The sequence below is a fragment of the Musca domestica genome, unplaced genomic scaffold (assembly GCF_030504385.1).
Source record: "Musca domestica strain aabys unplaced genomic scaffold, Musca_domestica.polishedcontigs.V.1.1 64, whole genome shotgun sequence".
NCBI classification, from domain to species: Eukaryota; Metazoa; Arthropoda; class Insecta; order Diptera; family Muscidae; genus Musca; species Musca domestica.
In genome coordinates this window covers 3,548,833-3,564,862 of record NW_026712373.1, presented here as the reverse complement: position 1 = coordinate 3,564,862, position 16,030 = coordinate 3,548,833, and the positions used below count along the sequence as shown (strand labels likewise).

The window sequence follows — 16,030 nt, the reverse complement described above, 5'->3', positions numbered from 1 at the left end:
AACCGGAAATGTTACTACGCCTAATTTTGGCGCCAAATCAGTGGATACGTTTGCGTAGACTATTGCAACGATAATCGGGTTAAATACGATACTATCCGCAATAACACATTATAAGAAAATATTCAGCTGACTTGCTGCATGTACTTAACGTTGCATAGGCCACTAACAGGCATTTGACAAGTGCAGTTTCCCCACATAAGCCTGGATAATAATGCAATATATGAAATTATTTACACTGATGTTAAAGTGGAAATTGTTTCCTTAAATTTATTATTTAAAGCGGAAGAAAAACATTTTTTGTAAGCCGTACTTTCATTAAATTTCCAAATGCTTTACTCTAGCCTCTACCATTAATGCATCAAAAAGTCGATAACACCAAAATCGATTACTCAACTCGCCATCAACAATCTTTACTTGCTGGCCATAGTCGATCTAGCCATCCCTTACACTTATTTACGGGCAAAATAAATACAAGAAAAAACATATTATTAACAAGAAAATCAGTTGAAAAATTGCTTTTTGCCATAAAATTTGGCATCAGCTTTACTTAATACAATTAAATTGTTATTAATATTTAAGCTTAGAAGCAATAAAATAGTCGTGTGCAAAATCAAACAAGCAGAGTAATGTTCTGACAGTGTTTCTGGCAGCAGTGAAGTGAATGAAAAAGAAAATTGTTTAAAAAGAACAGAAAGAAAGTGAAGAAAAGCAAAGAAAATATAATATAACAACACAGATTTATTAAATATTTGTTAATATAAACACTTTTGAGTGATTGGTCATGGGCGAACATACGAAAAGTGCCTCTACAGCAGCTCAAAGTGCAGCGGTCCTAGCGGCAGAGGCAGAATTGCACCAGCAGCAGCTACAACAACAACAGCAGCAGCATCATCATCAGGCGACTACAAGTGGGAGTGCTGGCTTAACTTCCTCGGCAGCAGCAGCAGCGGATGCAATCAGAAGTAATGCATTAACGGCCAAGGATGCGCGAGAATTACAAGAAATACGCAATTTATTATGGGGCCCAAATATACGGCTGGATGTGTTTCGACGTTGGTCTCAAGGTGGGTGTGGGTATACGAAAAAATAACCATCATCATCATTCTTCTTGTGGCATTTTCGTGAAATTTTATGCATAAAATTGAAAGTGTTTTGATGCCATCGGTATTCTAAAATACCCTATCCCCCCACCCTTCCCTTCCCACTGGAGGTGATGTCAAAATATACTCATTGACACCTGCGGTTACATTGTATTTATTACCCTCACTCCTTCGTACCTTCATTTATGGCTTGCAATTGAAACTTGTGGTGTACTTTTGTTTTCATTTCGATTTTATGGAAGTGGGGGGTTATACGAGGAGGTTGGATATTGTTGTTATTTTTAATTTTTTTTTTTTTTTTGTTTAAAAATAATTGAAATTCCATGCAAGATGAGTCATATGGCATAATGATGCCAATGCAATTTTTCTGCCCGTTTCCACCACCTCCCCATATGTGAATGTTATTTTGTTGTGTTTAAGTGTGTGCGCCCTAGAAATTGACCATATTGCCGCTATTTTGTAATTAATATTACCGGCATAAATTGTTTTTGAATTAAAATACCTCTATACTTTGTTCCATAAATTAATATTTTTAGGAAATGTGTACCGGCGGCTTATAAATTCAAATTTTGGATTTTCAAGGTTTGGAACACCCATTCTTTAAAGCATTTTAAATGTATTTTGCCCCTTTTGTTATAGCCCTCATACAGATTATTTGTATATATTATATTTTGTAATCCTAATGGGTATAAGACCTTATCGAAAATTACAGTCAGTACAGTATATTCCCCATTTTGACATAGCCCCCATATAGAGATACTGACTGGAGACATAAGCCATTTTTATGTAAATAGGCTGCAAGTTGATCTTTGGTGATTCCAAGTCCGTCATCAAAGTAATTACCTATAAGTTTTATGGAATAGTTGCTGCGATGTGTGAAACTTTTTTCCAACTGACTATTCCCTTCTTTGTTATTAAAATACATATTATTCCAAAATACTCTTAACTCATTTAAATTATTATTTTTTTCATTTTAATTTTTTTTTAATAAATGTCTATCTTTCTCTCTCTTTTTTGACTAGGTTTTGAATTTAGTGATGTTGAACCTTCAGCTTTGGTACAAAAGCAAGGTGGTCCATGTGCTGTGATTGCTCCCGTGCAAGCCTACATTCTAAAGATCCTTATTATGGATACACCTGGTCATTTTCTAAAGGATGTAAGTACACACACACAAATATGACTTGCCAACAGCTGATCTGATTAACAATTCATTCTATTTTTTTTTCAGTTAACACCCGATAAATGTAAAAGTCTACTAATACAAGCCCTCTGTACCATATTAAGTAAATGTAAAGCACAACGCTTGCGTTTAGTTACCTTACCTGTTGATCAGTGTTCCGAAGCCAAAGAAACGCCAGCAGCAACGGATGTAGACAATGATATATGTGATGATGCGGCCAATTTAAATACAATTGATCCAGCAGCAGCGGCATCATCAGCTGGTGGTGGTTCTGATTGTGCCGGTGCTTTATCATCCGCATGTCTCACAGCAGCGGCCGATGAAGAAGTTTCACCCGAAGAATACCACAAACGCCTACAAGTTATACATTTCAATAGCATTGAGGAGCTGGAAAGATATTATACGCATAATTTCGATGTATTATCTGCCAAATATGGGGTTTTACTATTCATGTATACGGTGTTGTTGACCAAAGGCATTGAGAATGTCAATTCAGAGCTATTGGATACATCCGAGCCTTTAATACACAATACCTATGGTTATGGGTCACAGGCTTTGATAAATCTCATGTTGACTGGACGTGCTGTGGCCCATGTTTGGGATAACGATCAAGATGTGGGCGGTTTGAAGCTGCGCGGTATTGATGAACAAAGTGATATAGGTTTCATTACATTGATGGAACAAATGCGTTACTGTACCGTGGGTTCTTTCTACAAAAATCCACGTAATCCTGTTTGGGTTATGGGTTCGGAAACTCATTTAACTGGTGGGTATAAATATACCAATTTTTACAACAAATGGTAATTTTTTTTTAATTTCTTTATTTTGCAGTGTTATTTAGCAATGAAAAAAGACTCGTCTCACCAGAAACCCCATCGGAAATAGCCCGGCGTGTCTTTAAGTCATATGATCCAGATGGTAATAATTTTATACCCACACCAGTTTTGCAAGATGTCTTGGCTGCCTTGGATTTAGTCAGTGAGGCTGAATAGTAAGTTTATGAGATAATTTTATGGAACTTGAGACAAACGATTTTATTGTCTTTTAGTGTGGAGATAATGCAAAGACGCTTAGATCCCGAAGGTTTGGGTATAATATTACTAAATGCATTTATGGATGAATTTTTCCCCCAAGAGAAACGTTCAACACCCGACACCTTTGATTTGATGCATTATAATGGTATACCAGGGTCAAATGAGGGCAATAAGGTGTGTAGACCTGTCCATTGAGGGGGACTATCTTTAAACATGTATTTCTTTTTGTCTTCCTTTTATAGGTTCGTTATTGTAAAGGTTCTGCCATACTATTGGAAACTGATTTGAAATCAGTTTTTGTATCCAATCCATTAATGACATGTTTACAAACAAAATGGCCAAATATTGAAATGAATTGGCATGACATGAGAATACCATCAATGAATTGACCACATCATTGAAATGAGAATTAAGTAGCCTATCAAAGATTCTAAAAAAGGAAATAACAGAAGAGTACATATAAAGAGGATATAACTAAATAAACATCGCTATACTACTACCACTACTCGAGGCCTATATACAAATACACACACACATACAATTCTAGTTGAAGATAAGTTTGATTGTGAGGAAATCTGGAAACCAGAACAAAAACCAATTCATCAATACAACAACAAAACCAATAAATAATACCATAAAAAGCAAATCCAGCAAACAAATGGAAAACATGAAAAATACAAAAAAAAAATGATGATTTATGTAGTACTTGGAATTAGTACGTTTTTATGATTTATAGCTTTACATACATAGATATTTTCCCCGCCACAAAAACAAACACTTCCACACTTTGGCCAAAAAGCAAAAGTAATGTTCAACAAAATTGGGCATGTTCTCATTACAACTGCATAGAAACTGTACTACACACAAAATTGTAATTTTAAATAACATATAAACCCAACCTAGGACAGTGGGTAACAGATATGGGAAATGGAAATATGTGTCAAGGAGTATAACAGGCTCACATCGGCCCCCATTGGCTATTCCTTGAAGTGCCATTGATGGCTTTATATCGTTTTCAGTTTGTTGAAGGTTCTATAAAGCACATATCCTGATATTGTGTTCTTGATTTGTTAGACACTGTCTTTAGGAAACAAAATAGAAAGTAGCTGCATCAAAAGAAAAAACTTTATATCCCATCAAATAATATACCCCTTTACAAAATATTCCCCCAACTCTTTATTAGAAGAATAAAATTTCATTTTGAGAAACAAAAGTAAACACAAAACTAACAAAACCACTTCCAAATTTAAACATACATTTTAAAACTTAGAGTATTGTAACTCGAAAACAAAACAAAAAAAAAAAACTGAATTTGAATACCCGCCATTATCATTAACAGATTATATATACTTTAACTATTAGGTATATATAAATCTAGATTTGTAAACAAAAAACAAATATGTATCTATTATTATTATTATTAGTGATTATAATTTGTTGTTAATTAATTGACAAAACAAAGAAACAAAAACTGAAAACTAAGTAAAAAACAAAAGTAATAAACACACCCCTAAAGTATTTAATTATAAGCTGTTTGCTATTTTTTTTCATTTTGGATTTTCAAAAATGGTTTTCTCATTTTTTTTTTTGTAATGTATATTTATTTGTAAAATCTAAAACGAACAACAAACAAAATACCACAAAACTAAACAAAGAGCTCTCACACCAATTAATTAATAAAATGAAGAAAACAATTATATATTAAAAATGTCATTAAAACAGTTCAGATTTACTTTAGCACTTTAACAAAAGATTAAACAAAAAAAAGAAGAAAACAAAAAATGAAACTAATAAAAGAACAAACAAAAAGGTAACATCTAAAATAAGAAAACTTAACAAAACTCAAGTTTGTTTTACTACGAAATAGTGATTTGAATTTTCTAAATTTGTGTGAAACAAAGATTTGCGGTACTTACCTGGGTCTTTTTCCAGTTTGGCTGCATTGAATTTCCTCTCTTGATTTTGGAAATAAAAACAAGATTGCGATGTACGATTCAATTTTTCTGATTCGCTTTTCGACTTTCCATTGGGACTCCGATCGGGTTCAATGCTTGACAAGACATTGGCGAACGCTTTGACAGACTAAAGGCCAAATCAGAATGGACGCGTAACGCGTTTTTTATATTACGTATAGTTGATAAAACAAAAACTTGGGCTGGAAAGTCGATTCGTGATCTCAAAGGGAATTTTGAGCCGTGCTCTGAATTGGCGGTTTATGGAGTCTTTGGATTTAGTAAAATTATTTTTCTAATACTTAAGGAAAAATATGATTTCAATTTTTCAAATATGATTTTTTTGCCAATGGAGTCGATTATGGGTTAATGCTCCAATTGAAGGGGAATTCCGTTGTTGGTGTAGTAGCAGTTTGTATTCTGCTAATCTGGTTTAAGCTACAGGTTTAAAAATTCGGCTATTTTTACGGGGTGTAGCCAGAGATCTTCTGCAGTGAGTTGGGTAGGTTTGGCTGTGCAATTAAAAAGGTGCAGCGTACTGTGTGGGCCTGTATCACACGCCGGACCGATGTCAGGCACATCTTCATAAATCGTGGCCAATACGAATTGAGACGACTACACCATCCTGAACGTAATTGGTCCAAAACTACCATGGTTTGTCTAGGCAGCTGGCGTTCTTCAGCTACAAATGGACTCCGAGGATGGCACTCATCCTGTAATTGCTGATAGCATCTGCGACTGCATCGGTATGAATGCCATTATGACCTGCATAGGCTTCTTGATCTAGAGGTTCTTTCTTATAGCGTTGGACCTGACACGCCTGGGTGGGGGGAGTTGTATCCACCATGGTGGATATGATTATGCTGACGTAAGGGAAGGACTTCCGCCTCCTTATGTAGATGGTCCACTGGTGTCATGAGGAGGCACCCTGTCCCAGCATTCTAGCAGATCTGGATGTGCTTTTACTGCGTAGCATTAGTATTCACAGACCGCTGGTGTCGCACAGCTGAACACAGACCGACCTATCGCGTTATAAGAGGTCAACAAGGTTTCCTTGTCCGCACCGCAAGTGCTGCAGGCTAGCGCCTTGAGGACCTTGTTCCTACTTTTCATTTTGCAGCAGATAGCTGTGGCTTGCGCGGACGACTTGAACATGCTGTCGAATGTGACCCCTAGAATCTTGGGGTAGTTCGTGGTCGGTATTAAATTTCCCTTTACCCGCACATTCAGATGTGTTCTCAACAGGTATATAGTGAGCGACTGAAGCTTTGATGATGTTTCCGAAAATCTTTCAGCTACCCGAACATCAGAAGGGTTGGGCAGTCCTCTGAAGCGACAGCTGGTGAATTTCCTGGACTCTGGTCAGTGAGCTTTCCCATGGTTAAGGAAAGTGCGGCGTTCAGATGTTATGAGACGATTATCGGGAGATGGTCTGAGGCAAGAAAATGACGGGTTGTCAAGTCACTTCATTTATCAGACCGGGTGAAACTATGTTTAAGTCTGGCAAACTGTGACACTCTCCACTTATTCGGGTGGGGGCATTCTCGTTAACCGTGCAGAATGTGGAGCTGACAATTTTCTCTGTCAGCGCTGATTCCCTCTGGTCATTACCTATGACGGAATGCCACAAGCCATGGTGGGCATTAAAATCCCCTATTACCACGCGGTTATTGGCTACCAACAATGGTTTAATATCGGTTCACAGCTATTAATCGGCGGGATATACTGACTACTACCCCCATACATTCCATGTATCACACGTGTTCCTAATTAACGTAAATTCACTGGTTATATCTGAAGATCTGTGGCGCGCTCTATCCCTTTTTTTTACATTACGCTTCATACTGTAAAGCTCCGATCGGATTCCAATGTTCTCGGAATTATTTATTTTTTTCCTCTTTTCTGCAGATGTTTGTATTTTTTCTTTTAATTTCATTCTATTGCAATTTTTGATATTCTCCCTTTGGTGCTCCCAAAGCATCCGAAACAGCAACTTTTGTACTTTGCATTAAATATTGTAACGCCCTGTTTGCTTTCCAATTTTTCGGGATTTCTTCAATATGATCTGTTTCCGCCTTTTTCTGCCGATGTTTCTGATTTTTTTTTATTTCATTTTACTGCAAATTTTTTTCGTAAATTCTTTCATTTCTCCATTAAATACCAATACGATTTCCTTTCAGTTTCCTCTGAATTGAGAAGACATCCTCCTTTACCTTTCCATCAGCGGTAATACATTTCAGTTTATTTCATCCATTATTGTATCAATTCATTCATAAATAATTTTTATGGTTTAAAGATCTGTATATATGTGGTCTTAAAGTCTAATGCTAAAACATTCAAGTTACTTAAATCATAGTATAGTATATTTAATTAAGCATAGTTTTCTTTTGCTAACAAAACAAATTTGAAGTTTTGCGATTTATTTTACTTCTAATGTTCGCTGGAAAGCCGCTAAAGCCATAGCTTTAAGTTTGTCACTAGTAACAGGAATATTACGAGAAATGGGACACTCTCTGGCTGGTAGGCCGCACAATTGCCGGCGCAGTTTTAGATCTTGTCGGGCACTCAATGCCCTGCTATTCAAGCCACATGCATTGGCAATCAGATTGTTGCGTTCCATTTGCAACTTACGTTGAGCCACTTGCATACAAGCCAATGGAGGTAAGCTATCAATGTTTATGATCTCCTCTTTTGGAGGTTTAATTTCTAGTTTTTCCTCTTTCGGCTTGATGTCTGAAGTGCTGTCATCATTCTCCGCAGGGGTCTGGGAATCTTCGTCCAGTGTGGATAATGATGAAACTTCATCTTTGATTTCAGATTTAATTGCCGCTTCCTCCTTGAGTTCTGTCTTGATGCTGTTTTCCTCTTTCATTTCTTCTTCCAACTGTTGTTTGGCATTGTTGAGCAATTGTTTGGCATATTCCTCGCCAGCCATACGCATAGATATGCCAATATCCAAAATAATGCGATGTGGTTGCCATTTTTGTTTGGCTGTGGTTGTGGGACATGAAGGCAAACGTTTAGTTTCAGCAATCAAAGATGACCAGTCCACACCCAAAGCATCGCCAACACCTAAATTAAATATTAAGAAATCAATTGGTAACTCCACAATATGTTTTATTTACAACTTACCCTTGGCCGCCCTTTCCTCTTCCAATTCTCCATCGGATATTTCTTCAAAGTCCATAATTTCATCATCTTCTCCCTTTTCCTCTGCTGCTTCCTTGTCAACGATTTTAGTTTGTGAATTTGAGTCTTCATTATCAAGTTTTGCTTTCTTTTCAGTTTTGTTTAAAATATCATCGTCACTGTCACTAATTTCACTTAACTCCCCGGATTTCTTCTCCTTTTCGGTTGGTGTCTCTCCGGGCACTTGTTGTTCAGTTTGTTCTGGTGCCACTTCGGCAGCATTATTGCCCGTTGCTGCCTTATCTTCAGTTTCTCCTACAATCTCTCCAGCTTCGGGCTTATCATCACTTCCTTGGCCAGGTCTAGCTGCCCCAGCCGATTGACCCAAAATGCTGGGATTTGTGGTACCACTAGCAGCACTTTGAGCAGCAGCCTTGGCAGCTGCCACAGCAGTATTTGCTGCGGCCAATGCTGCCTGTTGCTTTTTCAAAATATTCGGATTAGTGTAGGTCATATTACGTTTATTTGGGAAACGTGGTGAACCCTCATGGAATCCGCCACCGGATGTTGGCAAACTTAGCAAAGCTGGTGGATGATGAGCTCTAAAACCATGGATACCTGGTACACGTTCACCATGTATTATGTGGCCACCTCGGCGATAGCCTCCTCGTCCACCACGCTCACTACGTGGATGATGCATCATGGGGCCAGGTGGACCTCGAGAATAGCTAGGAGGTCCCGATGGTTCTTCTCGCTCGCGCCAGTCCCAAGGTCTTCCGCCGGGTGCCAGTTTTTCGCGTGACTCCGGCAAATCACGTTTGTCATGTTCCAACCAGGCATCACGGCTTGATTCTGGTTTCTTGGAAACTTCAATTTGTCCCTCTTCAGCATCCCAATCGGTTTCGGATTGTGGTCTTTGTTCGCGAACCGAGGGTGGAGGAATTTTTCCAGGCAAAACAGAGCCAGTACCCCTCTTCGGTCCACCAAAACCACGTCCCGATGAATGAGATGATGGGCCTGGCTCATCGTTGGGCCACTCGCGTGGACTTCCCACCCATTCTTTGCGCTTCCAATCTGATCCAGGGCGTCCAGCATAGCCCCGCTCACGCTCCCTGGGAGGTGGTAAACGATCACGTTCTTCTGGATACAAATGTTCCGGTTCCATTTCACGATAGTCACGAGGGTCATGCATTTCTCGTGCTCTTATTTCTCGTTCCGAAAGCCATGGTTCACGGCCACCTCCGCGTCCTTCCTCTATGAAGGGTCTCTTGTAGGCGCGTTCACGATCATCTTCAGGATATATATCACGGGGATCGGTACGCATGCGACTTCCACTTGATCCAGGATATTCCGAGGGACTCATTTCGCGGCGACGTGCAAGGTATTCACGTTCACGCAACAACTCTTCACGTTCCAAAATGGCGCGGCGCTCACTTTCTGTGGAAAAGAACAAGATTTTAAAAAATTATGTTTGCCTAAATATTGAGGCAATACTTACCCTCATCATAATCGTCTCCACGATGCTTGCGCCCATAGCCATGATCATAGGGATCAATATCTCGTTTGGTTCTTTCCAGCGAACGATCGCGTGGCTCAAAACCACGACCACCCATATCACGTTCCGGACCCCGGGCCAACAACCGTTCACTCATAGGCTTGCCATACTTCTCTTCCTCCTCCCGACGTAATTTTTCACGTGCCAAACGTTCACGCTCCCTTTGACGTTCCTGGCATCTGGCCAATGCCTCGGCCCTTTCCTTATCACGTGCAGCTTCACGTTCGCGTCTTTCTCGTTCTCTGGCCATATCTTCGTGGCGCATCTTCTCGTGTCGCAAACGTTCACGTTCAGCGGATGGTGTGCGGTCACGAGTACGCGTCTGAATTATAATCTTCTCCCGCGACATTAGCTGGTGATGTACCCGCGGTGGGGTCTTCTGTCTATTAACATCCTGGTGTATGCGTATTTTTGTAATTTTGGTAGGCGAACGACTGCTGCGATGATGATGCTCACGTTCACGCTCCCGCATAGCACGATGTTTTTCCTTTTCCCGTTCACGCCGCTCCTTACTGGCTGCACGCAGATGTTTACGTTCGGCCAATTTCTTCAATTTAGCTTGCGTGGCCGGTGACAATGCCCGATGGGAATGACCACTTAAGGCTGCCGCAGCGGCTGCAGCTTTTTTCTTCAACTTTGCCTCTTTGAGTTTACGTTTCAGGTGATTGCGTTTGGCTTCCAATTTCTTTTGGCAACGACGCTCCTTCTCCCTCTTGTGGCGTTCATCTCCGCTCGAACTGCTGGAACGCCTGAGGCCCGGTTGACGAGATTTCTTGTGGCGATGCCTACGCTCATCTTCCGAGCTGTATGAACTAGAGGAACCGGACTCACTATCGCTGCTACTGCTGCTGCTTTCACTGCTCGACTCGGCAGCTTTTCGGGCCTTTTTATATCTACGCAATGCTTCCTTTGATTTCTTGTCCATTTCTAATTAATTAAAATAAAATTTTAATATTTGATACTTTTTGCGTTGCTTTGTAACCGATAAGACAACAAAGCCGGATGATTTGTTTTCGACTGCGGCAATTCTTTAAAACATGGGCAACGGCCTGCGGCGGCTAAAATTGGTCGCAGCAGAAAAAAATGGAAAAAAAATACATTATAAAACAATTAATAATATAAATACATAATTTTTTATAATAAATTAACTTACTTAATAAATTTTTTACGAAGACTTGTCCAATCACTGGCACCTCGCTTATAACTCCGTGTGGGTGATCACATGTTGTACCACGGGGGTTTATTACTTACGGTCTTTATACAAATATGCTCAGAATGTGATACCAAAGCAGTTAAATTAAATTCCTAAGCTGTAAAATTAATAAATTTTTAAATTATTATTGTTCAAATAATATTTACCGCCATTTTGGATTTTTTCCAACCAATTTAAAAACGTTCCAAAAATACTAACACGAAAAGGCAAAAGGAAATATCGTTGAAAAACAAGTACAAAACAAAATCATCGACATATTTTGTTTACGAATGAGGGTGATGCATAATGATGGACTAAATGCTTTGTTTACGTACACGATATGAAGAAATGCCATATGAAAAAGTGGGATATATAGGCCGGAGAATTCGACTGAAATGATAACTGGAAAAATAAATGTTTTTTGTCATAAAAAAAAGATTTGTGTCGTTTCAGTGGCTTTTTAAACACTTCCAATTTTATTCAATTAATATAGGGAACTGTAATTCTATGTTTTATCATCAGACAACAAAGTTGGCAATCACTGCGAAACGATAACTCGAGTTGTTGTTAGTCACCGCCGTCTTTAAATTTATATTCAAACTATAGATATCTTTGGAAAATTATAGTTTTCACTATTGCTCTGTTCCACAACTTTAAAAGTTTAAAACAAATTAAAACTTTTCACTGCAGTTATAGATTTTTTAGGTGTGGACATGGTACAATAAAAATGTAAGGCAAAGCTTTCAGTTGATTGGAAGAATCCTACACTGCAGGGCGCGCATTGGATGTATTAACCAGTTTTGCCATGGAATTGAAAGAATGAAGTGTTTGAACCGTATTTTTGAAAGAAGAATACAATCATTTCATTCATTTTTCGAGCTATTAAACTCATTTTAGAAATAAGGGAAAATATGAAAAAATATATAAAAAAACTTGTTGCATATTATTTTAAATAATTCTGGCAGGAAGCGGACAAACTTCATGGCTGTATATCTGAAATTTTACGAAGCTGTTCTACCTCATTATTATTAGCATCTTGTACGTATTCCTGTACTTTTTACCATTACCGCACTTTATAAGCCTTGTGTTTGAGATCATTGTCTTGATAAAAATAATAATCTTCACCAAGGTGGAGCCTTTCCTTACACAGTGGTAAAATTTCTTTCGACATGTTAAGGTACATAGTCTGATCCATAATACCCTCAATTAAACTCAATGCACCAGATCCAGAGGCTGAAAATGAACCCCACATCTATTGGCCCACCACCTTGCTTCACTGTAGGCTTCATATTTTTGGCAAGGAGCCCTTCATCTGCCTTTCTCCATACATAAGGTTAGCCATCTATACCAAAAAGGTTGAATTTGCTTTCTTCCGTGAACAGCACATTCTTCCAAAATGAAAAACCTTTTTATATGTGCTCCTTGGCAAATCGCAATATTACTCCTTGATTTCGCTTGCTGATTAAAGGTTTATGTCTACCTCTTCTTCCATTGTAATTCGACCTATGCAGTATATTTCTTATAGTTTGAGGCAACATACTTTTCCCAAATCCTTTTCAGCAATTTTTGCGAGCTTCGGTGCACCCAAAAATGGATCCTTTCTCATCACTCAGGATGAATATTTTATTATTTGCCGTTTTTGACTAGTTTTCTACACATCCATCTGCTTTGAACCGTTTTATGATTTACTGAACTGTAGATCGTCTTCTATTAGTAATCTCAGATATCTTACTTAGCGATTTATGGATTTTGTAATGTTTAATTACTAAATTTCTCATTTCAGCAATGGTTTGTCCTCGTCTTCCCATTTCTTATTTTTTTAATATTTACGTCAGTAAATTACACAACACATGGAAAATTGTGATAAATAAGCTTTTAGGGACTTCCCCAAATACATTTTCCAACATCCGCGTGAAGTTGGACGCAGTTCGAAACAGGGTTGCCGTACGAGTTTAGCTTTTGCTTAGAAATTTGGTGAGTTTTAGAAAAAAATGCCATTATTTTGTTAAATAAATAAAAACTGTAAACTTTTGTTCTACGACTAGTAGTAGTACCCCATACACTAATAAGAAAATATAGGTTTCTTCTGGTAGTGAATTTGATAACAATCATATATTGCATGAAAGAAAATTGTTTGCTACGAGTTTCGCTTGGAGCTATGGTACATCAAAACCAAAAAATAATAATTCAATTTCACCACATCAATGTCACAACGATGTGATGTGACATTTTGATGAAATGGCCAAAAGTACAACCTTCCCAATTATAAATGCTTAATGATTTAACACATTTAACGGATCTCACACCAATCGCATTGACATAATGTCTGAAAATATACTATTTCCGAGAAAATGTGTTAGATACGAAGGAAGAAAATACAAAATCAAATATTTTCCCAATATTTAACACTTTGCCCATCAATTTATTGTTGAATTCAAGGTCATGCAAATCAAGTATTGGCCAAAATTTCTCATTGGAAATTTCGCAACATGCCGCACAGTTTTGCATGCAATGCCATTTGTCAATTTAATAAACAAAATGTTGTGACAAATTATTGAATGGCTACGATAGATGGAAACTGAATTAAATTCAATGAGCGGCGGGTCCATGAAATCGCCAATGTCACATAGAAACCTTCATGCTCCATTGCGGGCAATGGTCAACACGAGCCACATCACCATCAGACCGGGCAATTTTAGTCAATTGCGTTGTAGGTACATGATGGTGCACAGATAGTTTTTCGGTGGTGTTGTTGGAAATCCGTTTTGCGGCACAGAACCAAGAATCGATCAATAATTGCAATTTCACAGCAGTAACATTTTATTTGCAATGACAAGTTGTTTTTCTTTTTTAAGTTTTCACGTGAAATCATTCGTTTGTTACGTGATTTGGGAATGTTTTGCATTTTAGAAAGGGATAAATTAGGTCATTCCTTTTACAACAAAGGTCTATCAAAATGGATCTTTTAAATAAGGAAATATTCACAAGACGGTATTTGTGGAGAGTCGTGTTAAGGTGCAAGTACATAAAAAGCTTGAAGTCATGGCTAGGCATATTAATGCCAAATTATAATGGAAAACGACGGTAGGATTTTAGTGCGGCTATGTTATCCCTTTATGAAATGTCACAAAATATGCCGGTATTTGTGGAGAGTCGTGTTAAGGTGCAAGTACATAAAAAGCTTGAAGTCATGGCTAGGCATATTAATGCCAAATTATAATGGAAAACGACGGTAGGATTTTAGTGCGGCTATGTTATCCCTTTATGAAATGTCACAAAATATGCCTAGCCATGACTTCAAGCTTCTTATTTACTTACACCCTTAAGTCTTTGGTGTACATGAGAAAATTATCTTTATAACATTTACAGTAGTTCCAAGCCAAAATCGTACACTTAGCAAGCAATTTTCTTTCATGCAATATATGATAGTTATCAAAATCACTACCAGAAGAAACCCATATTTTTTATTAGTGTAATGGGTACTAGAACTAGCCGTAGAACACACCTTTACTGTTTTTATTTATTAAAGAAAATGATGACATTTATTCTAAAACTCACCAAATTTCTATGCAAAAGCTAAAGTCGTACAGCTTACATTTATGCGGCAACCGTATTTCGAACTGCGTCCAACTTCACGCGATTGTTGGAAAATACATTTGGGGAAGTCCCTAAAAGCTAATTTATCACAAATTTCCACGTGATGTGTAATTTACTAACGTAAATATTAGAAATAAAAAATGGGAAGACAACGAGGACAAACCATTGTTGAAGTGAGAAATTACGTAATTAAACAATACAAAAACCATAAATCGCTAAGTGAGATATCTGAGATTGTTAATAGAAGCCGATCTACAGTTCAGTACATCCTAAAACGGTTCAAAGCAGATAGATGTGTAAAAAATAAGTCAAAAACGGCAAATAATAAAATATTTACCTTGAGTGATGAGAAGTATTTTTTACGGCAGATCAAAAAGGTTCCATGTTTGAGTGCACCGAAGCTTGCAAAAATTGCTGAAAAGAATTTGGGAAAAGTATGTTGCCCTCAAACAATAAGATATACACTGCATAAGTCGAATTACAATGGAAGAAGAGGTAGATATAAACCTCTAATCAGCAAGCGAAATCAAGAAGTAAGATTGCGATTTGCCAAAGAGCACATATCAATAGATTTTTCATTTTGGACGAGAGCAAATTTAACCTTTTTGGTTCAGGTGGCCAACCTTATGTATGGAGAAAGGCAAATGAAGCGCTACTTGCCAAAAAATATTAAGCCTACAGTGAAGCACGGTGGTGGGTCAGTAATGGTGTGGAGGTAAATTTTCAGCCTCTGAACCTGGTGTATTGCATTTTATTGAGAGTATTATGGATCAGACTATGTGCCTTAGCATTTTAAAAGAAAGTTTGCCACTCTGTAAGAAAAAGCTCGGCGAAGATTAATATTTTTATCAAGACAATGATCTGAAACACAAGGCTTATAAAGTGCGGTTATGGCTGCTATATAATTTTCCCCACTTCATGGATACACCAGCCCAGAGTCAAGACATAAACTCCATAGAGAATATGGAAAAATCCGCCAGCATACCATATTTTACAAAGAAGACTTGAAGAAAGCTTTGTTGGAAGAATGGCAAAAGTTGAACCTAGCATTTGCGAAAAAATATGTTAAAAGTAGGCCAAATAGGCTACAAATGGTAAAAATGTAAGGGAATATATACAAAATATGAATGTTTAACTTATCCCATAGGCACGATTTTTGAAAAAAAATCGTTCCATCCTTTCCTCATACTTGATCTTGTGTTGGTTGAAATATTGGGATGTGCGAAATTTGAAGACAATAGGACGCTTATTTTACATGTTGCAATAGTTATTATTATGCATAATGCTGACC

At 37.8% G+C, this 16,030-nt stretch overlaps 2 protein-coding genes across 2 annotated transcripts; one reads left to right on the top strand and one right to left on the bottom strand.

The window, feature by feature from the left end:
- Positions 1–418: 418 nt before the first annotated feature.
- LOC131805899 (ubiquitin carboxyl-terminal hydrolase MINDY-3 homolog) lies at positions 419–5,155 on the top strand. The gene is made up of 6 exons (XM_059129660.1): positions 419–1,064; positions 2,123–2,256; positions 2,329–3,046; positions 3,112–3,271; positions 3,329–3,488; positions 3,557–5,155. The coding sequence occupies exons 1-6, from the start codon at positions 782–784 to the stop codon at positions 3,701–3,703; spliced, it is 1,602 nt and encodes a 533-aa protein (XP_058985643.1). The 5' UTR covers positions 419–781; the 3' UTR covers positions 3,704–5,155.
- A 2,319-nt stretch (positions 5,156–7,474) lies between these two features.
- On the bottom strand, positions 7,475–10,974 carry LOC101899157 (fl(2)d-associated complex component). The gene is made up of 3 exons (XM_005175341.4): positions 9,894–10,974; positions 8,399–9,832; positions 7,475–8,338 (listed from the first exon to the last, which is right to left on the bottom strand). Exons 1-3 carry the CDS (start codon positions 10,873–10,875, stop codon positions 7,686–7,688), a joined length of 3,069 nt encoding a protein of 1,022 aa, XP_005175398.2. The 5' UTR covers positions 10,876–10,974; the 3' UTR covers positions 7,475–7,685.
- Between the last annotated feature and the right edge of the window lie 5,056 nt (positions 10,975–16,030).